The 13,417-nt window shown below is 37.0% G+C and overlaps 1 protein-coding gene across 2 annotated transcripts in view; it reads right to left on the bottom strand.

Annotated features, from left to right (window-relative positions):
- Positions 1–10,345, bottom strand: part of PHTF1 (putative homeodomain transcription factor 1) — a 75,467-nt gene extending 65,122 nt beyond the window's left edge. Inside the window, exons 1-3 of one of the 2 annotated variants that reach the window (XM_061186166.1) lie at positions 9,837–10,345; positions 9,450–9,524; positions 8,752–8,808 (exon numbers count right to left, since the gene is read on the bottom strand). In XM_061186166.1, coding sequence (XP_061042149.1) covers positions 8,752–8,808; positions 9,450–9,494 — 102 coding nt within the window. In that variant the 5' untranslated portion in view covers positions 9,495–9,524; positions 9,837–10,345. Of the gene's footprint in view, positions 1–8,751; positions 8,809–9,449; positions 9,525–9,836 lie in introns of those variants that run through there. The other variant, XM_061186168.1, reaches the window with a different exon arrangement.
- Between the last annotated feature and the right edge of the window lie 3,072 nt (positions 10,346–13,417).

Raw genomic sequence — 13,417 nt, 5'->3', positions numbered from 1 at the left:
TACTTAATCTCCTTTATGAGTACAGTATCTCACCCCATTCTCATTTGTGTATGGTATTCCAGAATCCAGAACTTCTCTGTTTCAGCCTCTCCAGAGAGCAAACTTCAATTTTCTGTCAGAGGAAGATAAGGTAACTATGAGGCTGTGTAGAATAAGGTGGAGGATCTGGGGGTAGGTCTATTGCCCCTTATACATATGCTCAAACAATCCTATTTCCAGTTCTACCTCATACCTACAGATATACCTGATGCATCTAATTCCTGAGTCTTTCAGAAATTAAATACAGGGGTCTTTTTCCCTTAATTTTTTTTAAATTTAAGAATAGTTGATGTACAATATTATATAAGCTACAGGTGTACAATATAGTGATTCACAATTTTTAAAGGTTATACTCCATTTATAGTTATTTATAAAATATTGGCTATATTCCTTGTGTTGTACAATATATCCTTGTAGCTTATTTTATAGATAATAGTTTGCACCTCTTAATTCCCTACCACTATAATGTCCCTCCCCACTTCCCTCTCCCCACTGGTAACCACCAAGTACAGGTGTTTTAAAACAGGGAGTTCACTTGTTTCCCATTGGCATCCCCTACTATAGACACTTACATTTTTACTTTCTTTACATCCATTCTCCAACTTTCAAAATTGTGTTAACAGCTCTCTTTTACAGTAGTCTTCTCTCCCATTCTTTCACTCCTATTGTAGGTTGATTTTTTTTCTTATTTATTATAATTTTAGAGAATTTTCGGAAGAAACCAGATGGAGATTAATGCACATATTCCAACTGTCATCTTTAATGAGGTGTCTCATCTGTCATGTACCCACTATCCAGCTCAAGAAATAAAAGGTTACAAATACAGCTGAAATCACTTCTGTGTTTATGATTAGACATTTAAAATTTCCTAGGTGTAAAATCATATCATTTTCAAACACTGATTTTTGTTATTCTAATATTAGAAAAATAAAAGAACAAATATTTTAAAAGCAAAGATAATATTAATTAGAATGTTTTGCTCATCTTAGCAAATATATCTCAAACAGCATGTTAAATAATAGTAATAAGGGCCATTCTTGTTTTATTCTTTTGTGGGGGGGGGACTAAGTTGAGCTTCATTACTGAAAATAATGTTAGACCTTAGACCTAATATATTTTCTCAATTAAGAAATTTTAGAAGACAATTTTCATTGGGAATATATATGAATTTGTTGTGTACTACATTATGATTTCTCCTATTCTTTTCTATTGATGTGATTTAAGAAAATAGCTATATTGAGGTATAATTAATACTCTGTAAAACTCACTTATTTTTAGTGTAGTTTTAGTAGTTAATTTGGTGGATTTCTGGTAAATTTATAGAGTTGTACAACCATCATCACATTCAAATTTTAGAACATTTCCATCACCTGAAAAACAAGAATGGCAATAAATCTCTGTTCCTATCCCCCAGCCATAGGCAAACACTGATCTGCTTTCTATTTCTATAAACCTGCCTTTTCTAGAAATTTCATATAAACTGGATCACAGAATATAGTCTTTTGTGTCTGGTCCCTTTCACTTAGCATAACATTTTTGAGGTTCATCCATGTTGTAGCATGTATTAATAGTTTTTATTGCTGAGTCATGTTCCATTGTATGGATATAACACATTTGTTTACCTACTCACCAGCTGATAGACATTTGGATTTTTATTCTAGTTTTTGGCAATTATGAATAGTATTGCTATGAATATTTGCATGTGCCCATATGTTTTTATTTCCCTTAGGTAGATAACTAGGGGTGGAAATGCTGGGTCATATGAGAAGTATATATATTTAAATTTTTCTACTTTCCATTCCCACCAGCAGTGTATGAGAGTTCTGGTTCCTCCATGTCCTGGCTAACAAAGATCTTCTATGTTTTCTTCTAGAAAACCTTAGACTTTTAGTTCTTACACTTAAGCCCATGATCCTTTTTAAGCAATTTTTGTGTACAGTGTGAGGTAAGAATCAAAGTTCATTTTTATACATGTAGATATCCAATTGTTCCAGCACCATTTGTTGACAAGACTATCATTTCTTCATTGAATTATTTTGGCATCTTTGTCAAAATCAATTTATCAAAACTGTAGGGATTTATTTCTAGATTTTCTATTCTGTTCCATTGATCTATTACTCATGCCAATACTACACTATCTGAATTACTTACAGCTTTACAGTAAATTGTGAGATCCAGTAAGTCCTCCAACTCTATTCTTTTTAAACTTATTTTGAATATTCTAGGTCCTTTACATTCCTTATCAACTTTAGAATTAGCTTATCAATTTCTACCAAAAAAAAAAGTCTGCTGGAACTTTAAAGGGATTATACTGAATCTATAGATACATTTGGAGAGAACTGCCATCTTAACAATGTTAAGTCTTCCAGATCACAAACGTGAAATGCTACTCCATTTCTTCAGATCTTTAATTTCTCTTAGCAATGTTCATAGTTTCCAGTATACAGGTCTTATACATACTATGTTAAACTTATTCCTAAGTATTTTACTCTTTTTGATGTATTGTGAATGAATTGTTTTCTTAATTTCATTTTTGGAATACTCATGTCTGGTATATAGAAATACAAATAATTTTTGTATATTGATCTTAAATCTAGAGGCCTTGCTAAACTCATTTATTGTTAGTAATGCCTTAGGAATTTCTAAATATGGGATCATGCCACCATGAATAAAAGCAATTTTCATTTTCTTTTCTCAATGCCTTTTATTTCTTTTTCCTTGCCTTACTGCACTGGCTAGAATCCCTAGTACAACGTTAAATAGACGTGGTGAGAGCAGACATCCTTGCTTTGTTCCTGATTTGAGGGACAAAGCACTCAGTCTTTAATCCCTAACTACAGTGTTAGTTGTAGGTTTTTTGTTTTTTTTTTAAATACATGATAATTTTTTATTATTATTATTATTTTTTGCTATACAGCAGGTTCTTGTTAGTTATCTATTTTATACATATTAGTGTATATATGTCAATCCCAATGACAGGTTTTTTAATAGACATCCTTTGACAGATTGAAGAAGTTACTAGTTTATCAGTAATGGGCATTGAATTTTGTCAAATGTTTTTCCTGTCTCTACTGAAAAGACCATGCATTTTGTCCCCTATTAATATGATATATTACATTAAATTATCTTCAGATGTTAAACCAACAACGTATTTCTCGGATATCCCACTTGGTCATGGTAGATAATCCATTTTACATGTTGTTGAATTTGGTTTGCTAATATCTTATTAAAGATTTTTACACTTATGTTTAGGACACATTTTCTCTTTTTTTTTTAATAAATCAGTATGATAGTTTATTAAAAGCTCCATATTATGCCTCAGGTAGGATTTTTTTCTTCCAGTTTTATTGAGTTATAATTGACATATAGCACTGTGTAAGTTTAAGGTATACAGCATAATGATTTGACTTACATACATTATGAAATGATTACCACAATAAGTTTAGTGAACATCCACCATCTCATAGATACAAAATTAAAGAAATAGAAAAAAAATTTGTTTTCCTTGTGATAAGAACTCTTAGGATTTACTCTCAACAACTTTCATATATAACATGCAGCAGAGTTATTTATATTCATGTTGTACATTACAGTCCTAGTACTCATTTATCTTATAATTGGAAGTTTGTACCTTCTGACTGCCTACATCCAATTCCCCCTCCTCCAACCCCCCCCCCCCCCGCCGGTAACCATAAATCTGATCCCTTTTTCTATGAGTTTGTTTTTGAAATTCAATTGATCTAAAATAGTCTGTTAGTTCCTGTTATACAACATAGTGATTCCATATTTCTATACATTTCAAAATGACCACCAATATAAGTCTAGATATAATCTGTCCATGCAAAGATATTACATAATTACTGAACATACTCCCCACACTGTACATTTCATACTGGTGACTCATTTATTCTGCAACTGGAAGTTTGTACCTCTTAACCTCCCTCACCTATTTCTTCCCCTCACCACTCCTCTCTGGCAACCACCTGTTTGTTCTATCTGTAACTCTTTTTCTGTTTAGTTATGTTTGTTCACCTATTTTTTTAGATTCCACATATAAGTGAAATCATACAGTATTTGTCTTTCTCTGTCTGACTTATTTCACTTAGAATAATATCCTCTAAGGCCATCCATGTTGCTGCAAACAACAAGATTTCATGCTTTTATGGCTGAGTAATATTCCATTGTATATAGATACCACATCCTCTTTATCTATTCATTTGCTGATGGGCACTTAGGTTGCTTCCATATCTTGCCTATTGTAAATAATGCTGCAATGAACATAGGGGTGCATATATCTTTTCTAATTAGTGCTTTTGTTTTCTTCAGATAAATACCCAGCAGTAGAATTGCTGGGTCATATGGTAGTTCTATTTTTAAATTTTTCAGTAATCTTCATACTGTTTTCCATAATGGCTGCACCAATTTACATTCCCACCAATAGTGCAAAAGGGTTCCCTTTTCTCCACATTCTCACCAACGCTTGTAATTTGTTCTGCCAGGTGTGAGGTGATATTTCATTGTGGTTTGGATTTGCATTTCCCTGATGATTAGTATGTTGAGCATCTTTTCATGTGCCTGTTGGCTATCTGTATGTCTTCTTTGGAAAAATGCCTATTCAGATCCTCTGCCCATTTTTTAATTGGGTTGTTTGGTTTTTTTGATGTTTAGTTGTATGAATTTTTTGTATATTTTGAATATTAACCCCTTATTGGATATTCCATTTGCAAATATCTTCTCCCATTCAGTAGGTAGTCTTTTCATTTTATTGATAGTTTCCTTCACTGTGCAAAAGTCTTTTAGTTTGATGTAGTCCTATTTGTTTATTTTTGCTTTTGTTTCTCTTGACTGAAGAGACATATCCAAAAATATTACTATGACCAATGTCAAAGAGTGTACAACCTATGTTTTCTTCTAGAAGTTTTACAGCTTCAGGTCTTACATTTAAAATATTTAATCTATTTTAAATTTATTTTTGTGCATCACGTGAGAGAGTAGTCCAGTTTGATTTTTTTGCATGTAGTTTTCCAGCTTTCCCAACAGCATTTCTAAGAGGCTGTCCTTTCCCCATTGTATATTCTTGCCTCCTTTGTTGTAGATTAATTGCCCATATAATACACTGCCCATTTCTGGGTGGTCTATTCTGTTCCACTGATCTATGTGTCTGTTTTTGTGCCAATACCATACTGTTTGGATTACTGTAGCTTTGTAGTATAGTTATGACAAATTTTCTTGTGCTGTCTTTGTCTGGCTTTGGAATCGGGGTAATACTGGTCTCAAAAAATGAGTTGGGAAGCATACTTCCTCCTCTGCTTTCTGAAAGCGTTTGTGTCAGATTAGTATATTTGTTCTTGACCTAATTAACTGCTATTCATCCTTCAGATCTCACTTGAAGCATCAGTTCTTCAGGGAAGGCTTCTCTGACCTCATTGACTAGGTCCATTTCCCTGTTATAATAGCTTGTAAATAGTAGCTCTCCTTCTTAGCATTTATCACAAAGTAATTTTTATTCATTAGTAGGATTAATTTTATTATTGTTTGTCTCTCACTTTACCATAAGCTCCAAAAAATGTTGAGTGTTTCTGCTCATCATTATATAGATACAGTGCCCATCCTACTGCCTGACACATGGTAGGTAGGTGCTCAACAAATATTTGTTAAGTGAAGAATACATGGACACTGTTTTAGGTTTTTTTGTTTTTTTGGGTTTTTTTTGGCTGTGTTGGGTCTTCGCTGCTGTGTGCGGGCTTTCTCTAGTCGCAGCGAGCGGGGGCTACTTTTCCTTGCAGTGTGCAGGTTTCTCATTGCGGTGGCTTCTCTTGTTGTGGAGCACAGGCCCTAGAGCACACGGGCTTCAGCAGTTGCGGTGCGTAGGCTCAGTAGTTGTGCTGCACGGGCTCTAGAGTGCAGGCTCAGTAGTTGTGGCGCATGGGCTTCATTGTTCCGCGGCATGTGGGATCTTCCCCAACCAGGGATTGAACCCGTGTCCCCCGCATGGGCAGGCGGATTGTTAACCACTGCGCCACCAGGGAAGTCTCTGTTTTAGTTTTATTTTTGATATTTCTTCCCCTTCTTTACTTTGACTTATTATTGTTTTATTTCTCAGGTTCTTCGTATGTTAACTTGAATTATTGTAACTCTTTCTTCCTAGTCAATCTAGACATTTTTTGTTAATACAGACATTTAGAGTGATATAATTTCATCAAGTATTACTTTGGAAGCATTCTACAAATTTTGTTATATCTACGTTTTTATTTCTATCCTTCAAAAATACAGATATGATGTGTCCCCTCTACTTAAAAACCATACAAATTTTTTCATTTTATATAGTACAGTATCTAAAGTTCTTAGTAAAGCAGTCAACTCAGCTCTAAACTGATTTATGACCTATCATCTCATCTGTTTACCTTATACCCCAACCAGATTGGGCTACTTATTCTTCCCTTATACAAGCGTTGTACTTCTGTGCTCAGCACCGAGCAAAATGCCTTAAACATAGTAGCTCAGTAAATGTCTGTAGAACAGTTCCTACCACTTTTCATGATCCAAGTTAAGATTTTTAAAATTTATGTTTTTTATAATTTTGAATTATATTTTTATTATGTAATTTCTAATTTTATTCTATTGTGATCTGATGTTAATATTGTTATTCTTTTCTGTTTTTTAATTTTCTTTCCTTTTTTTCTTTTTTAATTTGTTTTCAAAAAAATTTATATTTGTGTAATCTGTTTTAAATTGCATTAAATACTTCTTTGTGCCCTATACTTTGGTCAGCTTCCATCTAAGACTTAAACATACTTAAAAAGATAACTTGACTTTTCTCCCACTACCATTAGACTATAAAATTCATGAAGGCAAGAACCATGTGTGTCTTGTTGACTGTATTCTTCGCACCTGGGAGGCCTTGGTACATTAACTCAGTAAATTTTTAGAGTTCCCTTTACTTTTATTCTTTCCACTGCTAAATTAAAAAGTATACATTAAGGAGGTATTAGACAGATTACCTTTTGAGAAAACAATGAATAAAAATATACATAATAGGTGGAGTTTAATCAAATACAGAAACACTGAGTTCCTAGTATGACTCAGAATGTTCTAAGAGTGGGATACAAATGCAATGCCTGCCCTTGAGGTCCATGAAAACACACAGGTTAACAAATAACACAGGATATGGTGTACCAAAAGGAAGGTATGTATAAAACGGCATGGAAATAAGAGTTGAGGAAATATTTAAATTGGGTAGGGGAAGGAAGTAGGTAATGAAATTCTATAGCAGGAAGTAAAATCCTTTTAAGGAGAAATAAACCAAAACCCAGACAAACTACAGTGCTTGTTCAAGATCACAAGGCTAGACAGAGGTCACAAAAGGAGATCCAACTCCCAGTTCTGTGCTTTTTCCATTATACCAGACTTACTACCCATACTTTTCAGAGCTCACAAAAGAATAACAGGACAGGATTTAGAGAGTTACAAAATAAAATTGGAGGATTTATTCATCCTAATCCCATCTCCTATTAATATAAAACATCAAGGACTGTACAAAATTATGAAAAGTTAGCCAAGTACCATGCAGTTCAAACAACTTTCTAGTTGAGTGGCTTACAAAAAGAATGTGCCCTAAAAGTATTTCACCCGAGATTTAAACATCCCAGTCCAATCAATCTGACCTGGAGATAAACAGAACTATTAAGTTGTATTACACCCATATATACATATATTTTTTTTTAATGTTAATAGAGGGTCTATGGAAAAATCTTTAAAAAAGAAAGGTCCAAAAACAAAAATCTGCCAGCCATTATTCAGTACTTTCCAAGGAGGTAAGACCCTGGAATCTGTAGATTTAAGTATTAATGTCAATAGAGAGACATTCTGTAAGGGTAGGATGGTCTTTAGGCTTTTCCCCATCTCTCAAGACTAGGCAATTACATTTGGCTACCAAGCAACCTTTCCATGACTAATTTGCACACCCCCCCCAAACATGTTGATCCCACAACCCTGATTTTGGAACATTAGATTATTTAACCCTCCCCTCCCCTATTATAAATTAATAAACTGGCATTCTGAATTACACATCAATTTTTGGTTGCTTGGCTAGCATGAAATAACTCCAAGAATCTGCTCAGTTCCAAAAGCAGTGTAGAAGAAAGTTTAAGAACCTGAAATACTTAGGCCCATACTCTAAACCAGTAATTGAAAAAGAGATTCAGGCAACAAAAGGGTTTTATTTGACTTGCAGGGAAGAAAAAGAGGAAGAGGAGGTAGGGGAGGAGGGGGGAGGAGAGAGAGGGGGAGAATAGGAAGTAGAGGGGGGAAGGAGGAGGAGGAGGAGATGCTCTAAAAAACCTGGATATTTCACATAAAAATGCATATTCACAGCTTCTCTTGAAAACCCTGAAGCTGTGGCAATACTGGGCCTGCGTTACCACAACTAACTCTAACTACCGCCAGAGTTAAAAAGCCATAGCCCCATTTATATGGGACATTTGCTTTCAAATTCATCATAGACCAACCACCCCTTTCTATTTCCCTGATACGGAGGCCAAATGTCAATTGTCATTTATCATCCCATTTGCAGTGTTGTTTTCCTTATAAACTTCAAAGAACAAAGAACGCCATACTTGGTGGATAAGTGCAGAATTTTTAAAAAGTAAATACAATCCACTCTTCATATTAAAGCAGTAAAACAAAGCGAAAAAATCAAAGAAATCAATTTACCTTAATCTGAGTCTGTTCGATTGACTTTTCCCATATCTGCTGATCATATGCTCCAATCTGAAATAGGAAGCAGGCTATTTAAGTGATGCAAAGGAAATCCTTTTATTTGGGTCAAGTCTCACAAAAGTCATGAAACTATTAAGTATCCATATGATATCTGGGAAATGTCTGTGCTTCTCTGAGGCTAGAATAAATTATTATTTCCTAGGACAATTTCCTTCAAAATTCTCAAGTTAGCTGGATCTAAAAGTAAGTTGAAAAGCAATGTCCAAAATATTTCAAATTAAATATCACCTTAAAAGATACTTCCACTTAAGAAAAACATCAGTAGGAAACTAGAGAGAAATAAAAGGTAATGGACAGCTCATTAAGATTGTTGACAGTACTAATCTGAGCTGTGCAGATAAAAAGTTTTATGCCTGAAAAAACAGCAGTTTGATCAGAAGCAAACTCTCAAAGCATTGCTGTGACACTGTGAATGCAGCCTGGAGATGGGAGGTTGAAAATCTTATTCGGGGACCTGGAACTGAGTTCAAAAGACCTAATGACCTTGTCCATCAGTTTTTCCATTTATGTTGAGAGATATCATGTAAGAATACCTGCACTACCAAGCTCAGGGGAAACTAACATGATAGGTATTCTTTGTGGGACCTTTTTGCAGGAAGCATGCTTTACAAATAAAAATACATTGATATTACCTTCTTTTGGTACCACGATATAGCATCTCTCTCATTTGAGGCCATCTGTGTCTCCAGCCGGAGAATGGGATTTCACTGAAAATGAAGGAAAACCAGTCGGTGAGTCCAGTTGCTGAAAGGTACTCTCCCAGTTTGGGTAGAACTCAAAAAACGCTTCTCTCAGCCTCTCCATGCGCTGCTGACCGTCTCGTTCCCCGGCTGTTTGCCAGGAAAAAAACAAAAACAAAAGCATACCAAAAAAACCTCTGGCGCAGTGGCGACCGGAGAAGCCTCTCTGCGATATTTTGTGCGAGTGTGTTCAGGGATGCAGGGAAGAGGGAGAGGAGGGGAGGTCGCTGGAGTTGACCTGCACCCCACCTCCTCCGCTCCCCAGGGTCCTGCTCTCACCTGGTGCCCGCTGCCCCGCAGTCCGGCGGCCGGGACCTTCCTCCTCAGTGGCCCCGGCCCGGCCATGAGGCCGGGGGCGAGGCGGCGGGCCAGGCAGGCCTCATCTTCCCCCCGAGGCGGAGACGCCGCCTGGGCCGTTACCATGGAGACTGCGGAGGCCGCCCCAGCCTCGGAGGCAGCCGGCCGCCCAGCGCCCAGAGGAGGGCAGTCTGTTGCCAGAGAGCCGGCGCCCTCCAAGCCCGACCTATAGGGTCATCGGACAGACCCTAAAATAAGCAAAGAATGAGCTAGGAAAGGAGGGGGATAGAAAGTGAAGGCGGTCTTAGCTAGGCTGCCAGTCGCTACGGCAACGGCCAAAGGCTTTGTGCCCGCTGGAAAAAGTCAAGTGCAGAGGTCCCAAGGCCCGGGTGGCAGCTGCTTCGGGGCGGCGGGCGCACGTCCTCGCTAGGCCGGGCCTGGAAGGGCCGTGACTCAGCCGGCCGAGAGCTAGGCAACAGCAGCTCCGCAGACCACGGTGCAGCGGGGCCGCGGCTTCCGCTTTCCGTGTTTCGCTGTGAAGTTGGCTCCGCCCCCGGCCCGGGGCCTTCCCGCCGAGCCTCCGCCAGGCTTCGGGACCGAGGGGCTGGGGAGCTACACGGAGATCAAGGCCAAGAGCAGCTCCCCCAGATCACCTTTCAGGTCACTTTCTCACAGATGACTTTCCCAGCCCTTCATCTAAAGGAGGTCCGGTCCAGATATTCCAATAGTTCCCCGTTCATTTCTTTGCAACGCTTATCTTTCCTTGTGTTTTCTGTTTCTTTGTGCTTCATTATGTCCTATCGATCTTCCTCAATGGGCTGGGGGCTCCATGAGGTCAGAGACTAGGGCCTGGCAGGAGCCTGGCACACAGGTTCTCAACCTTTGCTGAATGAACGAATGTTTTCATGAATTTATGCTGTCCTGGGACGAAAGTCCTGGCAGGCTGCGGCTTATTAATTCCTTTCCTCTCCCGTCCCTCAGCAGCTCTGGGACTTAAGCTTTCTGGGTGCTCAAGGGTAAAGGAAGAAGAGGGCCAAGGCTTGGGGGTCAGTTCCAGGACACTTTCCCAAATTAGGGTAGGGGAAGGTAGCGGCGGGAAGAATTGTTTCTAGGTTAAAAATTCAAGCAGGCTGATAGAGGTCAGGAGAAAGGAACGGTTGCGACCTCAAATGAATATTTAAAGATTCATTAAGAAGGTTTTAAGCCGCTTTCCTCTATACTTTTTTGGCCATTAACGGAACACTGACCCCTAACGGCCATTCTCACCTCACTTGAAGCATTGTCCTTGCTTGCCCAGCATTGTAGCATTTGAGTCAAAGCTAATGAGATAACGATTAGACCACTGCAGAAAGCCTAAGTGCAGTTCTAAATGTTTTACATCATTATTTTTGATTATCAAATCGACATAAGGTGGAAGTTATTATCCCCGTTTTACCGATGAGGAAAATCGACTAAGATAAAAGTAACTCCCATAGAACTAATTTAAAACTATTTCACCCAGGCTTGATTTTTATATTCCACACATTGGCAGTGGTTTCCTTTCTGCTTTTGCTTCTTGACAGCTTTTCCCATCCTTACAGCTGAACATGACAATTCTGTTTGGTTTCAAGACAAATTGCTGACTTTAAAAAACACACACACACACACCACTGGAAAAATGAAAAAGTCATTTTTTGTATATCTAAATATTTGCTTTAAGACGTAAATAACACTAATTAAACATTTTACTTCATTGCTTAGCACACAAAGAGGCTTTGGGGGTAGTTCCTGGAAGAACTGAAATCAGGTAAGGCTCTCACTGAGCAAAGCGTGGGCTTTGAACCCAGAACTGCATTCAAATCCCTGCTCCCACTAACAAACTATGTGATTTCCGGTAATTTATTCAACCTAACAAGCCTGTTTTCTCACCTGTATTATGGAGATTGTATTGTTACCTTCCTACTTAAGGCTGTGAGGATTAAATGAGCTACCCTCATAAAAAGTGCCCGGCCCTCAACAGTTACTCAAAAAACATTCGTTCCCCCCCCTCTTCCTTTCCTAATCATAAACAAGAGCTATCAGTGCTTAGGACAGGCACCTCAATTAAAGAGAAGTTCACACAAATAAAAACTGATGAGGAAAAAAATCCAGTGAGTTATGTCACTTAATACATCAATGACATCTGAAACGTCTATAAACCACCTTCATTAACTAACACTGCATGCATGTACTTTCAAAAATATCGACATCCCCAGAACAAAAATTTAAGATTATTCTCATAGGGATAAATCAACTTTTGCAGCAAGAGGCGTTAACTGCCACAAATGCCAAGCATAGTTTTTCTTCTTCCCCCAAACTAACTGCCTCTCAATGTGGATGAAATTTTCCCCCAGTATCTATGAACTTTCTTTAGGAAAGTCAAGATTTTCTAATTTTGTAATCTCTAATAGTACAAAATAATAGGGGACAGAGAAGGGAGGGACAAATACTTTAAAAACAGGTTCCAGGTAGCTAGAATTCACATGTGCTATTCATTTTGTCATGAAACATCAGTAAAGGACAAATCAGACTTTGTTTATTAAAAAAATACTTTACAGGAAAAAAAAATCTATGCATTCCATTGTCCTATTTTACAAAGAAATAGCTTAACAATTTAACACACTTAGACAGCTACAAAAAAGCACTGTGTTAAAAGGATTATTATTCACACAAATTTAGATTTAAGACTATTCATTAAAAACCTTTTTAAAACACTCATTAATGTCAATAAACAAACTAAGGCCACAAAACGCAAATAGTCCGCCAGGCAAATTATACATTTCATCTATATGCAAAGACCTCTTAGATAAATTAAAGCCACAGGAAAAAAAGTCTTAGCTGCCAATCAAAATGGAGTTTAGTCATAGAAAACACTATTACATGAAAATTTACAACATGTGATAGAAGTAGTACATAAGTATTTCTTTAGAGAGAATTGAAAAGTGCTATATTAAGAGACAGTGGTCTCAACTACATGCACAAGTGAATCCTAAAAGATGTATGAAGAAAATGGAAGGCCATAATATTTACGGAGAGATACTTGCTTTTAAAGCAACAAACTTTCAGGATGAGGATAGGTCCCTTATGTGCTAAAGAAAAACATCTGTCTTGTACATTTCCTCTACTTACTGCATGACCAATAAATACAGCTACAACCTGTTTTTTAAAAAATAATACTTAGCAGAAATATGAACCTCTGGCATGTACTAGTGAAAGGTTTTTTTTAAAAACTTGTAGCAATGATAAAAGATTTATCAGAAAGACACAAACTCAATTATTCTAAAGATATAAATGCAAATAAAATTTTAATGGCAAATATAGATGAAAACAAATGGTCTAATAATGAACTAATAATAATAATCAAGAATACATGCACTAAGGGGTTTTTTGAATTTTGGTATCTTGTTCCTAAATTAGCTTTCATTCTAGACAATATTTATAGAGGGAAAGGCAATAAGCAAAAGTTTCTCCAGTCATTAAGCATGAACTTTATGCCTATTAAGACTGATGCAAGACATCTTTTCCTAAGGTTTAGTAAATAATTT

This window comes from Eubalaena glacialis, chromosome 3, assembly GCF_028564815.1.
Source record: "Eubalaena glacialis isolate mEubGla1 chromosome 3, mEubGla1.1.hap2.+ XY, whole genome shotgun sequence".
Classification (NCBI taxonomy): Eukaryota; Metazoa; Chordata; class Mammalia; order Artiodactyla; family Balaenidae; genus Eubalaena; species Eubalaena glacialis.
Note: the sequence above shows the minus strand (reverse complement) of the source record. Positions and strands in the feature narration are given on the sequence as shown.